Source organism: Pavona decussata, unplaced genomic scaffold, assembly GCF_977016875.1.
Source record: "Pavona decussata unplaced genomic scaffold, jaPavDecu1.1 SCAFFOLD_244, whole genome shotgun sequence".
Lineage (NCBI taxonomy): Eukaryota > Metazoa > Cnidaria > Anthozoa > Scleractinia > Agariciidae > Pavona > Pavona decussata.
In genome coordinates this window covers 2,031,208-2,055,189 of record NW_028145649.1, presented here as the reverse complement: position 1 = coordinate 2,055,189, position 23,982 = coordinate 2,031,208, and the positions used below count along the sequence as shown (strand labels likewise).

Below are 23,982 nucleotides of genomic sequence, written 5' to 3'. Positions count from 1 at the left end.
TCTATCTACGTTGAATGCAATAACGAGATGCAATTTATAGATGGTCAGTGGATTGATTACCAAAAGGTACAACATCGTTTCGAAGTTCCTCTCTCTTCTTACGACCGAGGCGTACCTTTCTCAGAACTGCCAAAAACATTTCAGGCCCGAAAAAGCGTTTTACGTGCACAGTGTTAATACCTAGAAAATTGAATTTTTAGTCATTTTGGAAGCTAAAACGCTGAAAACTTTACAATAGTAGGAAATACATTGGGATAATTTGCACGAAAAACTATATGCATCTGTTGCAACCATTGCGTGACGATTGTTTTTTTTTGGCGTGACCTTTTGGAATCGCCGAGGAGACTGGGAATGATTACCCATAACCCTTCAGGAGAATGTAGCAACTTCCGCCTTTTCCGAAAAATGGAGATTTTGTGAAGGTCAGCTGGTTTTTTTCGCACATTTTGCTGCAAGCTATCTTCAATTTCCTTCAGTCGATAAACAAATTGACCATGGAGGCTCGTCAGGAAAAATCGTCGGACTCCGACGAGAAAGGAAACGAATTTTCCAATGTTGACAAGATGGAAGGTTCGTCACAAAAGCCCACACCAGAAGTAGATGAAACAACGAGTGACAGCCAAGCCACCGTAAGTGAGCTTTTTTCCTAATCAAAATGAAGTTTGTATGTTTGCATATTTAGAATTTATTTACGCGTTTGCGCCCTCTGTTCGCGTTGCACGACCGCAATTTCTGTGATTTCTCTTGTTTATGAAATGATGTCTGCACTTTACAGCAAAGTGAAACCTCAACCCCTAGATATGATATGTATAGGGGTTATCGTTGAGGTTTCACTTTACTGTTTATGCTCCAGTCTGCAGAGTGTGGCATAACTCCTCGAGTTCTCGCGCGTGCAAATGCATTTCACTGGCACACACCCCGTGCAGTGTGATAATTTCGAAGTTACCCGCGTGTACTGACGAATGCAGGTTACTACACTTCAGTATAAAACCTCTCCATGGTCCCAGGCTTAATTGGAGGTTGGAGATCTTTTTATTCAATCTGCATGTTCGCACATCCTAATTAGGACTGTTAATGAAAAAGTCGTCTGAATGATACTCCTTCTGTATCGTCTGTTGGTGTTGCCATTTTGAATTTCTATCCTTAAAACATTTGTCAATGTAGGACTGTATATCTTGTGGTTCAAATTTATCATTGGTTTAAATTTTATCTTCCTATTGTTCTTGGGCATGGTAATGTGTGATAATGAATTTGAAACAATGGAAAATAAAATTTAAACCAACGGCAAAATTAAACCACAACATATATACTGGTGTACAGTGCCTATACTATTGTTGCTGCGCATACCTTCTGCACATCTCATGATACTCGGGTCTCCTATGGGTGGTCCCTACTAATACAGGGATATTTTTGTGCGGTTTAAAACTATGTGGAGAAAGCAGAACTTAGCAAGTGTGTTGGGTATTCAAGGAGAAAATTGCCGGGCTAACAATGCATTTTGAAGAGATAATTGCAGGATCCTCAAGGATCTTTGCAGGGACCTGAAGGATCTTTGCAGGGACTTCAAGGTTCTTACAAGATCCTGCAAGATCTTTGAGGATATGAATCAAGATCCTTAAAGATCCTCAAAAAGATCCACAAAAGATCCTCATGTGGATCTTTAAAGATCTTTAAAGATCCTCAAGGGTCTTAAAAAGATTTTCACCAGGGTAAAGCTGCAATTTGAAAAAAAAAAGCAAAAAAAAAACAACAACAACAACAACAAAAAAAAAACGCCATACATTGCTTTGTATTTTACTGCTTTTTTAGAGACAATTATCTCTAAAAAATGTCCCGCTACCCCCAATTTTCTTTCTGGATTTCAGTAGCCCATACTAAGATCTACTTGTTTCCTGCATACTCATAAACTGTGTAAATTAAGATACTTCTGTATTAGGAGGCACCATCCTTAAGTCAGACAGAAAACTTAACACTCTGGGAAACAGTATTAGTAACGGCTGTTTTCAGTAGACTAAATTTTGGCGTGCACACAAAATGTACGTGAATGATACAATTAAGTGCGTGCATCAGTGTGCCATGCCCTGCAGGCTGGTATATGTATTGCTGGCTAACTTACATACACATGAGTTGATGTATCATCCAATTCTAATTAATTAATTAACTTATTAATTGAGCTTAATTAGCATTAAGGTCTTACCTTCCATATTAAATTACAGTAAGCAGCCGCCATTGCATAATTACAGTCAATCCAGGTCACGCGTGAACAGTAATTCCAAGAATGAAATGAACATTCAAATTTCTCTTTGTAATGTCCGACGTGTGAATGAAATGTTGGACATCTCTCTGAAAGTCGTTCCGAAAAAGACGCATTAACTGAAAAAAAGATTCAAAATACTTGGGAAACAATTGTTATTCTTGAAATATTCAATTTTGCAATGTAAAGAAAAATTCATAGCTTTATACTGTCAATAAGCTAGGGAAATTTATACGGGAACTCTGAAATCTCGTTGGCGATTTTGAAAACTGACATGCAAATTTCAAAACTCCGTTCAAATTTCAAAAATATCGTTCACGCGTGACCTGGGTTGACTGTAATATATCAGTTTGGATTCTTGTTTACCGAAGGAAATAGAATTGATTGTCCACATTGGCGATGTATTCATATTTTAACTAGGCTTGATTTCTGCTAATCGAGCCTTTATTTTAACCCTTTAAGTCCCAGCGTCAAAAAGCATATTCTCCTCACTGTTGTCCATACACTTCTTATAATATTAGTTGGGAGAATTTGTTTGATCGTCAAGATATTTATTTTTGTTGATCAATTCCTCCATTCTCATGGCCTAAATGTTGGATGAAGCATGATAATCTAAGGAGATATTACATGTAGAAGTTGGTCACGATAGACCCTTCTCCAAAATGGCGGCAACAGATTTGAATGAGTTAAAATTGAACTGAATGAAAGACTGATACCAGCACTGGAAAGAGCACCTTTACTTTAGTAACCTTGCAAAGTTTCAGCATATTAGGTGTTATATCAGCTTAGGAAACATACAGTAAGATAAAATTTAACAAATTTGTGTCAACTCCCCAGTCATACAAACGTCTGTAAATTTTTCATTTTTCAACTTACATTTTCTCAGCTGATGTTACACCTGATATGCTGAAACTTTGCAGGGTTACTAAATAAAAGTAAAAGTGCTCTTTTTAGTGCTGGTATAATTTTGTTTTTAATTTTAACTTCTTTGAATTTTCGGCCACCATTTTGGAGAAGGGTCTGTTGGGTCTCAAAGGGTAAAATGAGATACAATCTCGCACCCAGAGTCCTGAGGCTCTTTGGCCAGTGGCTATAGTTGCCAGGAGAAACTTTGGCGTACTGGAAGTTTTTCGCTGCGGGATTTCTTCAGGGTGCACAATGCAGAGCCATTACAGGGCAGCCAATAAAAAAATTCAATTTCCTCAGTCTCTCATGGTGACCTGAACTGCTGGCTAAAGAGCCTGAGGAATAAATAAATGAATAATTTGGAAATTTTGGTTTTTGATGAGAGGGGAAACAGGAGCACCCGGAGAAAACCTCTTGGGACACGTAAGAGAACCAACAACTCAACATAGCACATATGACACATGACGCTGAGTCTGGAATCGAACCTAGGCCACATTGGTGGGAGGCAAGTGCTCTCACCGCTGCATGAATCCTGCTCCCCTGGATATGAGATTGAATGATATTTAAACTAAGTGAGTGTATAATGTCAAATGGGTTTGGTCTCTAATCAGTGGTGTAATTTATAAGGATTTAGATGCCTGCAAGGAATGGGAATTATGTATGATTAAAAACACTATAGACAGAGTTTAATCATGAGAATAAGTATATGACTGTTGAATTTCAAACTGATTTGTTCCTTCTCAACCACAAACCATAAACCAGATAACCACAAACCACCAGTGCATATCATATACGTATACATGTATTTATTTATTTATTTATTTATTTATTTATTTCATAAAGTAATCACTTCATTCTCTTAGTATATTCTACTCCCTTATTTCTTTTATCACCTCTTTAATATATTGTATATATCTTCTTCTTGTCTTTATACTATGCCCACTTCAATAGCGTTCAGTCTACCCACGGTCCGGTAGTATTTACTAAAAGAAGTTGCGTTTCTCTGTATTTATACATAAATTTAATGTACACTTAATGATGAAAATAAATAACGTTTTTTTCCTCCCACATGGAGGGGGTGGGGGGAGGGGGGGCAACAGACTTCATATAATATTGACCGGTGTTCTTTGGTATTCAATGTTTCATGGTTTGATACCACTTTATTAGTAAGGGTGCCTCAATCTGAAATGACTACTGATAGAGTCATTTACATTCTTTATTATGTTTAAGGGGGAAATTAAGCCACAAATACTTATGACAGGAAATAAATTAATATAACTTCTTGCCAGAGCAATATAAATGGTACCTTGTTAACTTGACACATGCATGCTCACATTAAACAGGACTTTTAGGAAGTGAATTTGCCAGGCTTACATGGTATTAAATTATAAGAATTCTGATAAGCTCCCCAGTTAGTTTTGTTTTCAAAAGAGAGTCCTGTGGGGTTTCCCAAACCCTTGTTCTACCAAGAGAAAGAAAATTACATTGTTTGGACACCTGGCAACATTGAAAAAATATTTAACAGAACAAAGGCCCTCACAGTTATTTATAATATATATACTCATAATATATATTCATATTCATTTATTCATCCTCCACGGGTATATTACAAACTCACAATATGATCAGCTCCCAGTTGGCTTGATAGCTCAGTTGGTAGAGGACTGCACCAGCATCGCAGGGGTCATGGGTTCGAATCCTGTTCAAGCTTGAATTTTTTTCAGGCTTTCTTTTCGGAACTACTTAAGTTGCGTAAATAACTGCGAGGGTCTTTCTTCTTATTAAATCATTCACGCGCAGTTCAAATATATGTTTCATATATTCATATTCATTCATAAAATAATCATGCATGCACAAATACCAAGTTTTTATCACATCTGAAGTACTCATACTCCAGATGATGCAAAGATTGAATCATATTATTGCAGCCTGGTGATGTTACTGAGTGCCCTTGTTTCAACACAAAATCTTCCCTGAGTAAGGAGGTCCTGCTGGATCGCATACGAGGTACCATTTATGGAAACTGCATTGGAGATGCCATTGGCCTGTTGACTGAGTTTATGACTAAAAGAGAAGCCATATATGTAAGTTGAACACTTTTAATTGAATAAAACGGAACTTTACACATCTGTCATCTGTTTATACAGTCACCTAAAGTGCCATATGGGAACCTTAATTAACCCTTTCCCATTAACCAACTTGAATTGCAAGTGTGCTTTAAAATACAGTGTTGAAAATAATCCAAATATATAATTGCTGCTCGGTCAACTCAGTTGGTAGAGATCCGTACTGCTGAGCCAGAGGACACAGCTGGACCAACACTCAGGTCTTAAAGTAACAGAGAAGAAGGTGCTGCCTCTGCTTTGACATCTGCAAATGGTTAGATCTTCAGGTGGCTTGGATTCATGACCATGCATATAGAAATGGCGGTACCATCTCCAATTTGGGAACGACTTAAAGAACTACCGACGACATGACGAATGGCTGTGTCTAAAATTGGGACGGGGATGCAAAGAGGCGAGTTTAGGGACATGGGACTTGGGAACATGAGATATGGGATGTGGGGATGCAAATTATGGCCATTTACAATTGGTTCAGTGAATTCCCATGTAAAAAAAGTGTACTACAGTGTAATTTTTTTTTGTCAAATTTATTTTTTCCTACATCGGTGGGTTTTGTTTACGTCCCCCATGTCCCCGATATCACGTCCCTGTGTCCCACATCTCACGTCCCCAAGTCCAATGTCCCCGAACTCGTGTCCCGCCCCCCATCCCACTTTTCGACACAGCCGTAATGAGCCCTGGCAGTGACCACCCTCAGTGCCAACATGTTGTCAGCTTCAGTGATATGATTCTCTGAAAGGCCTCTGAGTGCAACAAAAATGTCTAGTTTTGTTCTGAATTATCAACCCAGAGCAATAAAACTGTCGATTAGTGCCTCAGTGACCAGAGACAGAGTAGGTCGGAATGGATGAAACTTGAAGAAAGGTTAGGTTAATGTTTTTCAATTTCTCCAAAATGCGCAAGAACTGATCACATGTTGTTCCTTTTAAGAACTTAGTTGATTTCTTTCCTCTCATTGTTCTAGAATTACTTTTGTAGCTAAGTGAAGGTCTTATTTCACCATTATTAACAATAAAAGGTCAAAACTCCATGACACTTCTCCTTTAAGCTTAAAACCCTCATGATCAAGACTACATGTACAGCTTACTGATGGGAGGATTTACTAATTAATTAGTTACGTGATATGTTTATGCAGCAGCGGGAGGCAGTGTGGTCGAGTGGTTAGGGCACCAGACTTGAAATCCAGAGGTCCTGGATTCAAGTCCCACTCTGACCACTAGCTGGAGTTGTTTCTCGGTAGCCCCAAGTTCAACTCCTCAGCGTTGGTTGCAAGACTAACCAGCTGGTTTGCTTCCTGCCAGTTGGGATTTTTAACCATGTTATTTTGAATTTAAATTACAGTGGAACCCTGTAAATACGACCAACTTCGGGCCGCGAAAATGTGGTTGTAATAATGGATTAACGAGGTTGTAAAACTAAGGAAATGACTGGACTTTCAATTCATTTGGGGCACAAAAAAGTGGTCGTAATAACGAGGTGGTCGTAAGGCGGGGTTCCACTCTATTTCTTTGTGAAGTTTAATGCTCGGCCCCACTGGCACTTGTGCTATAAACACTGCCGAGGGTAAATAAAAAGGTTATTATTATTATTATTATTATTATTATTATTATTCGAACAAGAAGTGATTTAGAAAAGCATTTAACTATAAAAAATTGCGATAAAATATTTCTTAAAATCATTTTAAGATTAAAAAACTTTGCTAAAAAACGTTTCGATGTTAGCTATACGTCATTATCAAGTCAAAATATGTTCGTTAGTTGCAGTCTATAAATACTAAAAAACAACAATAGCTGATTTAAAGCTGTAACGTGAGAAAAAATTAATTATTTAATTAATTTTTTCTCACGTTACAGCTCTTAATCAGCTGTTGTTGTTTCCTAGTATTTTTAGACTGCAACTAACGAACATATTTTGACTTGATAATTATTATTACTATTATTATTATTATTATTATTATTATTATTATTATCATTATCATTACATGTATTTTTAGCCTTTGACTTCTGAATATTTCTTTTATCTCTAGATTTATAGCAATTATTTTGAAAAAAGCACAAGTCAAAAAATTTTGGAAAAAGTGACAGGCCCCAAGATGCCTAATTTAGAATACTCCATGAAGTACAGGGACTTTCATCGTGAGAGATTTGAAACTGGAGACTGGACGGATGATTCTGATCAAATGATTCTGATTATGCGGTCTCTGCTAGACAACAATGGAAAGGTAGGTAACAGATCAGTTTGCGACTTGGATAATAACAATAACAATAACAATAATAATAACAACAACATTAAAAATAATAATAATAATAGCAACAATAACAATAACAATAACAATAGCAACAACAACAACTTAAGCAGAAAAACTAACGCGGAGAGATTTCGATGTTTCGATGACATCCTGTCATCATTATCAAGAAAATGAAGAAAATTTACATAAGTAAGGAGACAAAACTAAACTGAAAACAATAGCCTATTGTTCTAAGCCAGTGAATCATCAAGTGACCTCACACAAAGGAAAACCAAAGTCAAGTGAATAATTTGGCACGTATTGATTAAGAAGTACAGACCAAGTCTTAAGTCCAATCAGACTCGATACGTGCCAAATTATTCACTTGACTTTGGTTTTCCTTTGTGTGAGGTCACTTGATGATTCACTGGCTTAGAACAATAGACTATTGTTTTCAGTTTAGTTTTGTTTACTTACTTATGTAAATTTTCTTCATTTTCTTGATAATGATGACAGGATGTCATCGAAACGGCAAAATCTCTCCGCGTTAGTTTTTCTGCTTAATTTAATAACAAAAGTCAATCTTATAACAACAACAACAATAACAATAACAATAACAACAACAAGAACAACAACAACAACAACAATAACAATAACAAGGACAACGATAACGATAACAATAACAATAACAATAATAATAATAATAATAATAATAATACATTCGGACCTCTATTAAGCGGCCACCCTGGGGACTTTGAAAACTGGCCGCTTGATAGAGGTTGGCCGTTGAATAGAGGTATCGAATACAGCACTTTACTGACAAAATAATAATTCAGGACTTTGGAAAGTGGCCGCTTAATGGAGGGTGGCCGCTTAATAGGTGGCCGCTTAATAGAGGTCCGACTGTAATAGGTAATAGACTAACTCTAGTCTTTAGTGTGCTGGGCCCAGTTGTTCAAAGCCCGATTAAGCTAATCCTGGATAAACGTGAACTTTGATTCAAGCTTAATTGTTAATCGATAAATACTCTTCCAAAGAGTCTGTGGGCCAAAAGATTTTTGGCCCGCAGTTTTTACTTAGACTTTTCTTTACCTTTAGCTCGAAATTAGCCTTTAAAACCATTTTTAACAAGCGAACTGGAAGCCTCAATTAAATTCTAATCGTGGGTTAGCGTTGAATCGGCTTTCGAACAACCCGGACCTGGTCTTGATGGTTTCCTTTTCAATTGTAGGGGGTTGGGTTATAGACCTTATTCCCTCTCTATGCTTAAAATTGTCCATTACAAACCACATGATATTCTCAGGAGAATCGATCATTTGTCTTTTTGGAAGTAAAGAATGCATGTCAGTGTGAATATGACCAATACTATTAAAAGCGACTACTCCCTAGAATACCGTGACATGATCTGTAATGGGGCAACAAAACGATGAATCGAATAAGATCTATTGACCAATCAAATCCAAGCAGAAGGTTCTAGGAGCGGGGATCATGAGCGTAAATTCAGAACTACTATACTGAGAGTAACTCTGCCTTACTCAATTATTTTATTTTCCCTTACATAATTATTCTAATGTTAAAATTTTTCCATCCAATTTACAGATGAATGCTAAGTTTTATGAACTGAGCTGACTTTTCGAATGATGCTTTTAGCAGTTAAAGCCCTTCAATTGAAATATTCATATTCACTCCTCCACCACTGCACCCCAGTTTCTTTGGAAAATACCGCATTATCAGTGACTTTTTCAGTGACTTTTGAACCAAAGGAAAGTAACCGCATTCGGGCTAACCATTCTTTCAAACTGTATATAAAAAGCGTGAAGTGTAATTCTTACAAATACTTGTGTTTTCTACGCATAGTTCTAGAATGGAATAACCTATAGACTGCAAGCAGTCCCTTTCTGGATAGTCGAGAGGTCGCGCGAAATAGCCGAGCGCGAAAAAACTGGAGCAAACGAGCGGAGGGGGACTTGGGGAGAGGCGTGAAAAGGCGTGAAAAGTCTCTTCTCGTTTATTTCTCCTCGCCCCAGTCTCGCTGCGCTGTGAGCGCACCATCTCGACTGACCAGAAAGGGACTGTTTGCAGTCAAAATAACCTACCGCAGCAGGTGGTAGAGGTGTGATCTTTTTAGCTTTTTAAAGCAAGATTGAAATCTTTTCTTTTCTTAAAAGACTTTAACTTTTACTGACTTTTACTTTTTGCGTTATGGTTTTAATCAAAATTGTAAATAGTTAATTATTGTCACCATGCTTAGTTAATTATGGTCACATACATTATATCGATATGTTTTTTTCTTCATTTTTATTTGAGGGCACGTTATATGGGTTAACCTTGTGTTTCCTTTATTTATTTACTTTATCAATTTACAGATGGTTCGTTTAGATTTTGCTAAAAAGATGAAAACTTGGTGCAAGCACGGATTTAAAGAACTGGGTGATTTTGGTGGAATGGGTATTGGTAGAACTACATCTAATGTACTGCATCATGCTCAGTTTCATGTGGACCCCCATCAGGTGCATAATTTTCGTTATTAAACTAGGAAATCTCAATTCGGGTTCAAGGTCCTACGTTTTTCAACTCGCTAAGTCGTGAAATTTAAAACAGTGAAAGCATCAGTTTGTTTGGCAAAAGACTTAAAAAAATTCCTTCTTTCTTTGTTAAATTGACTCTTTGTTGAGCTACACACCTTTTCTTTACCTTTTCTTTTTTTTTTTCTTTCTTTCTTTTTTTCTTCTTTAAAAAAAATAATAAATTGGAATTTTCATTCAGTACCCTTAACTTCTATAGTTTATCCTGTAGTTCTAGGAAGCCTATAGTTAATAAGCCCCCGGCTTCTATATAGGCTTCCTAGCCTTTAACCCATTTAATCTTGTAAATAGTTTAGTAGGAATACTGAAATAGTAGGAATATTGTGTATCATCTTTAATGTATTTATATTGTAATTTTCGGTTAATGGCAAAGTAAATGAATTGAACGAGTTTCAATGTGAAAGTAAGTGTTAGCAGAAAATACTGACAATACATACATGTATCCGTTACTAGCCGAGTTCGTGGTCCATACTGTAAGTTACGGAACGAGTTTTTTCTCGTTGATTTATGGCCCAAGCACGAAGCGCGCGGGTCAAGCGAACGAGGCGCGATAACTTACAGTTTGGACCGAGAAAACGAGGTTAGTAAGATAGGATATCTCTGAGGTTAATTGGGTGTGCAGGAAAGGAACAACTTTCAAATTTGGCGGGTCATACAGTTAAATACTGCCCGAAAAATTGACCAATCACACCGCGCGTACTAACTGAGAGAAATAATAATTATCGTTACTAACTTACTCACTCACTCACTCACTCACTCACTCACTCACTCACTCACTCACTCACTCACTCACTCACTCACTCACTCACTCACTCACTCACTCACTCACTCACTCACTCACTCACTCACTCTCACTCACTCACTCACTCACTCACTCACTCACTCACTCTCACTCACTCACTCACTCACTCACTCACTCACTCACTCACTCACTCACTCACTCTCACTCACTCACTCACTCACTCACTCACTCACTCACCCACTCTCACTCACTCACTCACTCACTCACTCACTCACTCTCAATCACTCACTCACTCACTCACTCACTCACTCTCACTCACTCACTCACTCACTCACTCACTCACTCACTCTCACTCACTCACTCACTCACTCAATCACTCACTCACTCACTCACTCACTCACTCTCACTCACTCACTCACTCACTTACTCACTCACTCACTCACTCACTCACTCACTCACTCACTCACTCACTCACTCACTTACTTACTTACTTAAATTAGAAGTTCCAATGTGAAAGTAATTACTGGCATTAGAGCTGGAAGAAAATACTGATAATGCAATATGAAATGAGATAAAGTAGAGTAAAAGCCCACGAGAAATGAAAGATAACGGTGTCATCCGTATTCATGAAACTCTGTCGGCGTTTGCCTGTGACAGTTTGCCATCTGTGTTGTCTTCCTCTCAGCCTCTCCATTCTCCACTAAAGTACTATACCATCATTGTTTCTGCAGGCAGCCAGAGAAATCTGGGAATTATCTGGCCGCGTTGTTGCTCCAAATGGAGGTGTCATGCGCACTTCAATTCTTGGGGTTCATGACTTTGGTGACATTGACAAAGTGATAGCCAACACTAAGGAAGCCTGCCAGGTCACACATGCAGACCCAAGGTGCATTGCATCATGCGTTGCCGTGACGACAGCAGTTGCATTGATGTTACAGGGAAAGCATTTAAAGGAATCAGGAGATTACGACATTGACGCAGTCATCGAGGAAGCATTCAATCATGCGCGTGGCACTCTTGAAACTACAGAAGAGGTAATCCATCATAAGCCTTTTCCTGTAGCCATGTGTGACTGTGATAAGTGTTTAAACTCATCAATCAATCAATCAAAACCTTTATTTAGACACGATAAGGATTAAAGCTGGGTAGCTTGTTGGGTCGTGTATAAACGAAACTAGCTGTTTAAAAAAAAAAGATACGTAATTACACGAATCGTCAGAGATGAGCCTTGGAATTAGGTGCTGCAAGGTGAGAGGATATGCAACCATGGCAACTCAGTCTGAACCCTGTCACGCTGAGAGGCTCGGTGGAAAACCTATCATTTTTACCACCAAGACACTGGAGCAACGTTTCCTGAAGGAATTCAAGGCCAGCTGCAAAAACTCCGGTGAATCTGAGCTAAAACAAAAGCAATCTGAAATGCGACATACACTGTAGATCGGTTATGCTCTGGACCCTTTAACTGTAATTATTATAATGACAACTACTGAACACATTCTGATAGACAGCAAACAACGATGTATGTGGGTACTAACAACTGAAATCTGATCCGCAAACGCTGTCAGGAATTAAAGATAACCTTAGCTTTCCCGTTACTCTCTCTACTTCTCTACAGGAGGAAGAACTAAAGAAGTACATGTTTGCAAAGTCCTTAGCCGATCTAGAGCTGGATGAAGATGGTAAAATAGGATATACTTACAAATGTATGGGGGCAGGATTTTGGTCGCTGAGACAACAGGACTTCCGAGCTTCCTTAGAAGCAATCACTTTCGAGGTAATCAGGGTTCCCTAAGTTCTCAAAACTCCCTAAGAACTTTCGGGCCTGGGAAGTAGTTTTCAAATCCCGTTTTTCGATTGCTTGTACTACTCCCCCCTGGATAGGAATCCAGTCCATCGCAGGGCTACCCCCAGCAGTATGTCGCCGGTACCCATTTATACACCTGGGTGAAGAGAGACAATGTGGAGCACGAAAGTTTCTTGTCTAAGGAAACAACACAGCAATGAAGAGACCAACGTAGCCTCGAACCAACGACCCTCCGATCGAAAGTCCGGCGCACTAAATAAACACTACACTACCGCTCCTCCACATTGTGACGAAACTATAGTGAAAATTTCACCATGACTATTAGCCAATTTTGGAAGTACAAATCCCACAAAGTTGGGACTGACTCCGTTCTTTGCGAAGAACAGCTTACAGGATCACCCGGAAGATGATGTATGTACTGTACATCGGAAAGGGCAACCGTAGTATATAATTCTTCCAGGGTTTATTCTAGTGCGTGGCTTTGCGAGATTTCCGCAATTCGAAAAAAAATACCGCATAAAATTACGATGACGCTGCAAATTGGCCGCACAAAATTTGTGCCCAAGGAAAAGTACCTATTTTCTAAAATAAAGTATTCGAAAACATCACTGACGATAAGATTGATATGACCGCTGTTCTATAGTTTGAAATTTATAGCCTGGTACTGTCTCAATTGCTTTTCTCTTCTTCGTTTGTTTCTGTGCTCATATTCTGCACTCTCATGAGTTGCTTTTTAATAGACTGTACAAAGAAGTTCAAATATCTTTTTTGAAGCCCCTTTTCTTGAAAAAGGGCCCCCTACATTTCAGAGGGGCTCCCACTGGGCCCTCATTGGCCAATTTCTAGAATACACCCTGTTCTACTCTAGCAGCATTGTAACAAAACACAGCGGACCACTTGACAACAACAACTGCCAAATGTCTTTATTGCAAACACGGGGCCTCAAAATGTACACTGTATGGCAACTTTTTGTAGATCTGTCGTTCAACCCGTGAGATCGGTTATAGAAATTTCACGCGGTTATACTTGAAAATCTCGTTCCATTTTACATGAATTGCTCTAAAATGGTCTTCCTGATGAAATAACATCGCCCGCGTGCAAATTCGCCCACAATAAAGTTAACTCACCCACAAAGTTAAGGTATAACCCACAACTGATTTGAAAGAGTAACCCTCCATATAACTGCAGCTGTTTAACTGGAATGTCTTCTCTTTCCCGGTAAGACGAGTTTTAAGGTGTGCGTTAGTTAGCTTTAGTATGGATAAGAACTATAACCACTGGTTATGTTTGCTATCAGGAAGGGGATGTTGTTTAGGTGGAAGAAATGTCTTTTTTTTTTTCTCAGTCAAAGCGAGTCTTGAGAGGAGCACAAGTTAGCTTCACTATGGGCGAATTGACGGATACTGAGCTTAAACCACCTTCTAATGTTTGTTATGAGGGAGGGGATACTGTGTAGGTGGAAGAGATGTATTTCTTTTCTCAGCCAAAGCGTCAGTCTTGAAAGGTGCACAAGTTAGCTTTACTATGGGCGAATTGACTGGTACTGAGCATTTCCCACTTTCTGATGTTTGTTATGAGGCAGGGGATACTGTTTAGGTGGAAGAAATGTCTTTCTTTTCTCAGCCAAAACGTCCGTTTTGAGAGGTACACAAGTTAGCTTTACCATGGGCGAATTGACTGGTACTGAGCGTTAACTGCTTTGTGATGTTTGTTTCTAGGCAGGGGATGCTGATACTAATGGTGCAGTAGCGGGAGCCTTGCTTGGCTGTAAACTTGGCGCCAGTGCTTTGCCTCCATCTTGGCTTAATGAACTGAAGCACAAAGACTGGTTAGATGAACATATTACGAGGTAAGTTGGGAAAAACTCACTCGTGAAAGTTGGTTTACAAACTTAGTATAGAAGCGATTTCAGCAGTGTAGTAACTTGCACCTCACAAAGATATCAGTAGAATAGACAGACAATAGACCAACGAGCATTAGAGTAACGATAAAAACAATCGACCAACGGAGATTTCCAGATAACGTTCAAACGCACGGTGTCGGTGAAGAATTTTATCGTGTCAATAGGTGTACTGATAGGTCAGTCCAAATGTTTTTAAGTGTCTCATTTACTTTGTTGAATCAGGAAGCCAGTAGTCTCTGTTTTTTGACCCGACACCTCTATTTTATGTGGAATACGCCGATTACAAAAAGACCGATTGACAAAAGAGAACTAGACTAGCAGTAGAAAGATGTAAACCACGAAAATTGACCGATCACTCTTTTGAGTTTTCACAGCCAATAACAGGAATTCTTGACTTAATTGACCAATAGACTCTTCTCCAAAATGGCGGCAACAGATTTCAATGAGTTAAAATTGAACTGAATGAAAAACTGATACCAGCACTAGAAAGAGCACCTTTACTTTAGTAAACTTGCAAAGTTTCAGCTTATTAGGTGTTATATCAGCTTTGGAAATGTAAGATGAGATTTGACAAATTTAAAGTCATACAAACGTCTGTAAATTTTTCATTTTTCAACTTACATTTTCTCAGCTGATATTACACCTGATATGCTGAGACTTTGCAGGGTTACTAAAGTAAAAGTGCTCTTTCTAATGCTGGTATACGTTTTTAATTTTAACTCATTTGAATTTTGGGCCGCCATTTTGGAGAAGAGTCTATTGGAAGCAGTTATTACAGACAGAATTACTACACTGTATCATCTGACGACACAAGATCCACCTGCTGTTATGACAAATTCCACTCATGTTGCTGAATTGTGTACAATGTAGCCAACTACAGACCTTTCCAGGAGAATTCTGAACGATCACACTTAACATACTTCTGAGACTTTGGCTACTTAAACCATTCTGAACAATAGCCTTTTTAAGGACGTTCGTGCCATACCTGTTTTTTGCGTCTTTACTGCGCATGTAGTTCATGTCACATCATGCAGACGCACTCATATAAAATTTGGCAAAGAAAGTTGTATTCCAGCGATTCCTTTGCTAAATATTTAGTAGTTACCCCTGAAGAGAAATAACAGGTCTGTCTCTCTGCGCTAGGTTTTTAATAACAATTGCTCATTTTCTTTCCTCAGTTTCCTAACTCTCCTTGGCTTAAATGAACAAACGGAAGAGAAGAAGAAGCCAGAGTCTTAATTCCAAAAAGTTACTTATCCCATAGTCACATTAATTGTCTGATGTTCAAAACATAGGCACGTGATGCATGCAGACGCGATACGAGTTTGGTCGCAAATTTGTTATGGAGCAGATTTCTCCCAATGTTTGTTGCTAGATGGTAGTAACTCGTCCATTATGCATCCGAGTAGCTATTCTATGTAATGGATAGTATCAAGGAGTTTTACAACTGAAAAGAAAACAAGAATTTCCTAGGTGTATTACAAGTGGGCTGTTATAGATTGTGTTCAAAACATAGGCACGCGATGCGTGCAGACGAGATGCGAGTTTGGTAGCAAATTAGTTATGGGACAGATTTCTCCCAATGTTTGTTGCCAGATGGTAGTAACTCGCTCATTATGCACCGGAGTAGCTATTCTATGTAATGGACAGCATCAAAGAGTGTTAACCAGGAGAGGGGCTCCTGTTTTAACTGAATACATACATCTTATTCGATGGTTTTACGTATAATACGCGGGGATATTTTGCGAGTTGTGGAGTATTTTTTCCGAGCCCTGAAGGGGCGAGGAAAAATACAAGCCTTGAGCAAAATGTCCACGTGTATTATATGTAAGACCATCGAATAAAAGATGTATTATTCCACTACGAAAAGATTTTGTTATTTTGGTTTCTTTTTTCTGGTAAGATCACAGCCGACATTATCTGTCCATCCAGCTATCTATCAGTATGGAGCGTTTTTATTCACGTGACTACCGGCCATATTGGTTTACTGAAACAAAAGAAAGTATTTGCATAAAAGTAGAGTTCAATTCCAGAGGTTTAGTTTGGGACACCAACATGGCCGCCATTATTTTCTTTGTTTTGGAACACCAACATGGCCGCCGTGACGTCATGTGAAAACACTCTATATGTCGTTTGCGAATGACGTAAACAACACACAACGCTAGTGGAATGTCGTTGGCCGTATTCGCTCTGTTGTAAACCGGTCAAACCGGGGCACTAAGTGTATTACGGTCTTGTATTTTGCTCGTTCTCTTTACCTTTTTTGGTGAAATGACATAACAGTGGAATAATAAATAACAAGAATCCTTTAGGTGTATCACAACCGGCCGTTATAGACTGTTTACGATCCCTTTTCTTGGATGGCGAGGAATTGATGGAAAAAGGCAAAAACTGACCCTCGAACGAGTGTTTTCGCCGGATAAATCTATCGTCCGATGATGTCTCCGAAACGCTTTACTTCACACCGAAACACACTGAACCTAAAGCAGGTCCAATGAAAATGTAACTTAATAATTAAATTCGCTTTCTCTTAATAACTACACGATGACTCCAAATCATTAAGACAGTGTAATGTGACCGAACTATCCAGGATCCAATATTTTTAGGTCGTCTATATAAAAAAGAGTGCAATAGAATTATACTTTGAAGGACATCTTATAGGTCTTTGTTACAAATCTTTTTATTTTTATTAGGAGAAGCTCCATCCTCTTTGCAATTGAGTTCACCTTGTGAAACAGTCTCTTCCGAGAGCAGAAGAATATAAATTTAGCACATGTAATGTCAAATCGTTGCTAAAACGGTGGTAAAAACTAATACCTTCAAAAGAATGGAATATGCTTTGTTTGTATTTAGTATAATTTTCAAATATTGATAGTCCATATGTGTTAAAAATTTGAATATTCCCGTTCTTTTCCTTTCTCTTGTCAATTTATACAAGACCCGTCAAGCTTTACACACTTTTGGCGTATGATAAAGACCATAATCCACTGTATCGAAAAAATGTGGCGACTGGCTACTGACTTAGCCATAATTCGTAGTGTACGAAAACCCAAAAACGGGATATAATTTATGGTAAGGCAAGGGTGATTATACGGAGGGTTGGGGTTATGTGGGTGACCATATGGTACCTTAACATGAATTACTTGCAAACACATAAAAAACGCCTAGAAAAGTTCTAAAAACTTGAAACCTAGCATACACAATGTTATAGCACAGGGAAGAATTTCGCCAAAAATATGGCTTTGTGTGTTCCTGTTTGCTGTCTTAGGTTTGAGAAACTGTCTAGCCAAAACACAGATAGACTAGCAACTCACGTCCAAGTGGAACATGAAATTACTAAACAATTGAGTCGAAGTTCGAATAGCTCACCCTTCATTTAAAATGTACAGTAGTACTAGTTCTCAATGTTCAAACAATACACTGTAATCGTAAATGGTACAGTGTAGCATGAAATAGGTTAGAGATGCGTAAAAAAGCTGAATATGATGTCGAATCAGTGACACAGCATAACAACCGGTCGAGCATAACATCATATGGTACAGCTCACTGAAGAACTTGCTTAGCGATGCATCAAATGTTTCACACTAAACGACAAAGCGGTTTAGTCTACCGTGAAATAGTTGACAATAGAAACCTTCAGATTTGAGTACGAGTATGACTTTTCAAATCTAGTTTGCGTGATTAAGATAACCGCTTGTCACACCAATCTTGTTTCTAGAGTCTACTTACTTGCTGGTAAACAACGGGAAGGAGCGAAAGTTTTGGGGATGTGACTGATTTGAAATTTGGAAGTCGTCCTCGTACTCGTACTCTGATCCCAACGTCCTTAATGGTGAATGTCTGAGAATGACGTCGAAACCACCAAATAAAGCAACAGCCAAACGTGAAATAGAACAGCGGTCTGCTGGGGGTATGACGTCACATATTGATAAAATAGCGGCTGTAAACGGAGAGTATGGCATCACACTTGATCGTAAAATTTGGCGCGAAATTTCAGAGTAAACTTGCAGTCGTGTAGGTTGCGTTTCGCACTATGGCTATGTTCGCCTAACTTTACTCTTTAAAAGTACTCAAAGCAATATAACTTCCCTGTTTTACTCTAAATATTGCTAAGTGATCGGCTAAGTATCTTCTTATCGTAAATCTCGTTTCTTTAACTGTACCCATCTAGTCCTAGTTTTTTGTCATTGTATTTTCCTTTCTCTTGTTTTACCCGCTACTGTATTGTAAGTTACTTTTTTGATTCTGTAAGGTTGAACTGCTGTTATTTGTTATGCGTCAAAACCACTGCTCGCCTCGAATAGCTGTAGCTGAACTGCGAGCAGTGCTTATCTTCTATTTGTATGTGTTTAAATCTTTAAACTTGAACTTGAACAAATACTGCCAACGTGATCGGACTTTGGAACCGTCGCTTATCAGTCCCGACTTGTATATCATATTCAACAGAAGTCGCTTCTGAAGCACTTGATGTGAACATTGGTCTCGAAGAGAATGATTGTACGGTATTCGATGCCATCTTGGTTGGGGGGTAACTAAAAACGGTTACAGTAACGGTAAATGCCTGTGTTCTTAAAAAAATTATCATGAGACAAATGACTTGTTACCAATATGTTCAGGGCACCCTACACTTTTTTCTTGAAACGTAAATGAGACCATTTACTTTTCCGTGAATCATGATTCGAGCCTTTAGTTATTCGTGGTTTGTTATTATCAATGATATGATCTATTCACGTCCACGTGAATGTAACTTTCTAATTTAGGGTGAGCCGTAAAAGAAGCGTGGTATTAAACTTGATTCGTGAATTGCCTTGTTTTACGTGAATTACTTTCTGGTTATGGTAAATGTACGGTTGAAAAGTTGTGATAAACTTCTATGCTACATAATCGTGCGACAAACGATTTTCGTGAAGTGCTCAGTGTATGCGATTAGTAAGTTGAATAGTAATTGATGGCGTGTCTACAATCTGCAATGACAGAAGAAGCCTGTCAGGTCTGTGGGTAGATTGAAAAGCAAACCAGTTGAAGAATTAACTTTTTTTTGTAAATAGTCTAAACCGTTTACAGAATAAAAAACATTCTGTGAATTTGTTTTTAATTATTTATACGTGAAAAGATGAACGCCTCGAATTTTGCGTGAATGTGATATAATTTTTTATATTATTCGCGACGCGTGAATGGTATATGGGACCTTGTGTGTTCCTTGTCAAAATATGACAAATACGAGAAGAGTTGGAGAGGTTTAAAGCCTGCCAGAATCCTACACATCTACTGTAAAATATCTTTGCTTGCTACCCATCTCGACCTAACCCCCTCATAAGGCAACATCGCGTCCGAAAACGTGAAAAGATCTATTGTTATTAACAAATAAGACACTCGCTATTCGCCGTTATAGTTACCGTACTCCAAACCAAGGCCGGATTGTTCGAAGCACAATTAGCGCTAAATTCCATATTTAAAACATTTTATGATATTTGAAATTCAAAAAAACGATTATGGTGAGTATGCACCGCTATCTCTTGGTGGGGAAAATTAGGTATTGTAATTCATTGATACGACGACTACGTACTAACGTGTCCATAATTCTCTCATTTTTCTGCCCCTAAACCCTATGATTTTGTCAACAGAGACTACTTATTCTAACATCTAACAACTGTAACATAGTAAGAGCTGACAAATCGGAATAATACATTTAAAAAGGAACATCAGGCGTCAGTTGCTAGATTCCATTTTCAATAAAAAACGAGAACAGACAGTTAAGGCTTAGCTTAGAATAGATGGTTAGGCTTAACTGGGAAAATTCGATACGAATCATCAAAAAGCTGATATCTTTTTTTTTAACAAGTAAAACTTTATTGAAATCAAATCACCCTATAGCTTCTAAAAAGAAACATTACGCATGTCGTGAAAACTGTTAATTGCTTTTGCTACAGGGCTTAAACTAGTCCCTGCCAGTGTGGCTTTCATCTCTTTTTGTCAGCGGGAGATGAAGTGCTGTGAGCAGATGCTCTGGCAGTGTAGTGGGGACTCAGGTTTTCTTTGTCTGACTCAGGAGACACTCAAAACGAACGTGTCATGCTTGTTATGCTAATTAAAAGTTCAAGGACATCTTTTAGCCAATGACATCCTTCCACTATTTCTGCCCTGTCATATCATGTGCTACTTATATACTCACAAGCATATTCAAGCTCCGCGATTTAGTCCTCTCTGGTTCGTGTGCTAGCAATTGTTTTTCCCCTTCGGCATTCACCGAAAAAGATATGCTTATCTCAGGTTTAGTGGCCTCGGGCCTCCTATCAACCGTTCTTGGTGCAGACCTGACGTCCCCAGTTAGTCCAAAAGCTTATCGAAAGCTAATCAAACAAGGATTTGCCACTAACTGGTTCAAAACACCAGAACCGTTGTCGAAGTACCACGCCCAGAATATCGACGACATCTACTCGAAGGGCTTCAGAAATGTTAGGCTTCGATCGAGGGCAGACTTGTACACCGCTCCGTATGACTCTACTGATTTCGCTTGGTTTCTCGCAAATCTGACGGCGGTAGTTGACAAATGTCTCGACAAAAGAGTGATGCCGATCATCTCTTGGATCCACCATAAAGCTGAGGCATCTGCAACCGAGGAAGATCAGCAGAATTATGTAGCTTGGTGGACTGCGGTAGCGCGCCATCTGCGAGACAAAAGTTATGGTCTCAGCTTTAATCTGTTTACAGAACTGGGAATCGATGAGTGTAACAAAACGGTGTACTCTTGCAACGAGAGCCTCCGCATGAGGCCCGACAAATACAACAGTTGGACTTCCCAAGTGGTCAAGGCGATTCGTGGAACTGGAGGTAACAACGCTCAACGTATTCTCATTCTCGGCTCACCAGGGAAAACAGGAAGCTCTCTCGAAAGAATCGACGAAACCATTTATAAAAATGACTCGTACATGCTAGCTGAGTGGCACAGCTACGCGTCTGGACCAAACAAGAAAGTCGAAGGAGCGAAGGAGTGGAGTGGAGACGGAAAAACAGTGGGCCGCAACAACGTTAAAAAAGCCATCAAGGACGCAAGAGAATTCACCAGACGCCATGGTCTCCTAACCTACCTTGGAGCATGGATGCCTGCCGACAACAAAGATGGGACTTTGACGCAGGACGAAGTCATCAACTTCGGCCGCTTTTTGCCAGAAAGCTGAAAGAGAACAAGATTCCATGGTCTTTGAATGTGCTTGACCGATATTACGACACCAGTGCCAGTGAGTGGATAACCCGGAACCAAGATATCAAAGGAAGAATTCTAAATATGAGCCAGGTGCTAGATAACATTCTGGAGGTGATGTAACTGGAACATCCAGCTTCTCATGTGCTCCATCATTCGGCTGGTTCAGTTATCTTGGTCCCACACATTGAAATGATAAGGTGGATTTTGCTAACGTAAGCTAAAGACACTACATCATATTGTCTTTAATATTTTATGTTAAGTCAGTTAGTACATTTATAATGTTCTTGAAAATAAAGTAATAGCTTAATCAGTGAGGTACGTAAATGACGAAGATCATATTAAGCGAAAGTCAGTTAAGGCTGGGGAAATTAAAAACGGTTTACGAAAACACCATGATCATTTTTAAAGCTGAAATAAGGCTTAATTTGCAGGTACAAATCATTGTTCGTTTTTTTGCTTTGTAAGGGCTAGTAACAAACGTTATGCTTTCAAAATTACGCTAAAAGTTAAGGATCCGCACCAGTCGGAAATATTAACGAAAGCAATGACTTAAATAAAGTTTTTTATTTGGACCTTAACGATTTTGTTGTTCAAGTGTTTGTCTGGCATATCATATTAAGGAGATTCTGACTGTCCATTTGCTTATCAATAATAGTTTTGCACGTGTAAATGCTTATATTTTCGTTGTCTGTAATTTATGAGCACGTGAATGTTTAATCATACCTTGGTCGGATCTCCAAGATGTTTATCGCTTACATTGTTAAAGCTTTATAACGTTACATAGTAACATGAATGGCTCGATCAATACCTTTTGTTCTCACGCTACCGGAACCGCACTCTCTCGAAGTCAAAGAGCTCGTCAGCTGTAAGAACGCAATACCTGTTGAAGCCAGAGAGCAGGAGCGCTGAACGCAACTTTAAGAAACTACAGCTCTTGAAACCGAGCGACAAATGATGAACAGCTTTGTAAAAGACGTGGATCTATCAGACTTCCATAACTGTGATAAACAAACGTCCTGTGATCTCAGCTCTCTGCAGATAACTTAAACATGAAATTATGAGAAAAAACTGAAATTTACGAACCCTATGTCTTTACAGATAACATTTACCTAACATTACCTGAAATCGTGCAGTTAATCTGAGCCGATAGACCTAAACAAATGCCATAGAACTAGCGTACAGCATAAAGAAACTACTCCAAACGGCTCCGAATGATAAAAAAAACCTCCATCCAGTAAATTTGAGTGTTTCTCATCACGATCAAGATCAAAAGAACACCAGCGTTCAGCAGAGCGATCTCACAACTTTTTATACTGATCAAAAGGCGGGAAAAGTCTCTCAGACGCGTACTCGGGAGAGCACTATCCCGAGCAGTCTAAGGTACATTTAGCGACCAGCAGGAGTCGTGTTTGGCCTGTCACGATCTAAATATCGAAATCAATGATTGCAACGTCGCTGAAAAAGGAAGCGAGTGGAAGGAGATGTGAGAACAAAAGTGTCGTTTCAAAAATGGACAATTTATGTATTTATTCTCCAGCTTCAATCTTCCTTCAAAATTTGATATTCTATTTTCCTTGAATAATCGTACCCAAACACAGGCATGCATTTTCTTTTGGATTACCATATTGTCCGCAGAACAAATATCAGACATTTTTTTTGTTTTCTTTCAAAGCCAAAATGTTTTAATGCTCTTAGTTCTGAGATCACTAGCACTACATCTATCGCGTCCTCCCAAAACAAGTTAAATGATTTCTTTATTGAGAACTGTGTTAATTTTTTAACATACAATTTCTTCTCTGATCTTCTGCCTTGTGCTCATCCATGATTAAAGTGCCTGCTCCGGCATTCGCTCTTGTATTTTGTGTGCAAACTTAATTTCATATAAGCCTCGTGGTTTCGTTTAGGTTTCCCCCTTTTTTTTTTTTTTTTTTTTTTTTTTTTGTACTTTAGACTCGAAAACCTGTAATTTGTATTGTATTTTGTAATGCGTGCAGTATGGCAAAATAAAATAAAAAATCAGGTAGATGAAACAAAGAATTTAAGACGTTTAAGTAGCTGTGCTTCTAACTCTCATTGGACCTGAAGCCAATAAGAAGAGTCTTCAAAAGGTGGAATCTATTGGCTACCGAGAAAAAGGTGCTAAGAATGTCATCGAGGATGCGACAATTGCTATAATCCGAGAAAGAATATTCCGTGCGAGCGCTATCGTTTCAATTCACGACAGCAATATCCTT

General features: G+C 38.7%; 1 protein-coding gene and 1 pseudogene across 3 annotated transcripts; both read left to right on the top strand.

The window, feature by feature from the left end:
- The first annotated feature begins 388 nt into the window (after positions 1-388).
- LOC146457389 (uncharacterized) lies at positions 389-18,648 on the top strand. 2 transcript variants are annotated; one of them, XM_085091979.1, is made up of 8 exons: positions 389-629; positions 5,089-5,244; positions 7,310-7,504; positions 9,877-10,020; positions 11,569-11,871; positions 12,453-12,611; positions 14,360-14,490; positions 15,723-18,648. In XM_085091979.1, exons 1-8 carry the CDS (start codon positions 495-497, stop codon positions 15,781-15,783), a joined length of 1,284 nt encoding a protein of 427 aa, XP_084948105.1. In that variant the 5' UTR covers positions 389-494; the 3' UTR covers positions 15,784-18,648. The 2 variants fall into 2 exon arrangements, with proteins under 2 accessions (XP_084948105.1, XP_084948107.1); XM_085091981.1 differs by lacking the exon at positions 9,877-10,020.
- A 1,783-nt stretch (positions 18,649-20,431) lies between these two features.
- On the top strand, positions 20,432-22,326 carry LOC146457388 (uncharacterized; annotated as a pseudogene). The gene is made up of 2 exons (XR_014858493.1): positions 20,432-22,028; positions 22,060-22,326. The product of XR_014858493.1 is annotated as an uncharacterized LOC146457388 (transcript).
- Positions 22,327-23,982: the final 1,656 nt, after the last annotated feature.

Excerpts from the sequence above, each read along its gene's own strand:
- LOC146457389 (XM_085091979.1), top strand. The coding sequence starts at position 495 with ATGGAGGCTCGTCAGGAAAAATCGTCGGACTCCGACGAGAAAGGAAAC. Across the intron at positions 10,021-11,568 it reads TTCATGTGGACCCCCATCAG|GCAGCCAGAGAAATCTGGGA; the intron begins GTGCATAATTTT and ends TTGTTTCTGCAG. Across the intron at positions 14,491-15,722 it reads TTAGATGAACATATTACGAG|TTTCCTAACTCTCCTTGGCT; the intron begins GTAAGTTGGGAA and ends TTCTTTCCTCAG.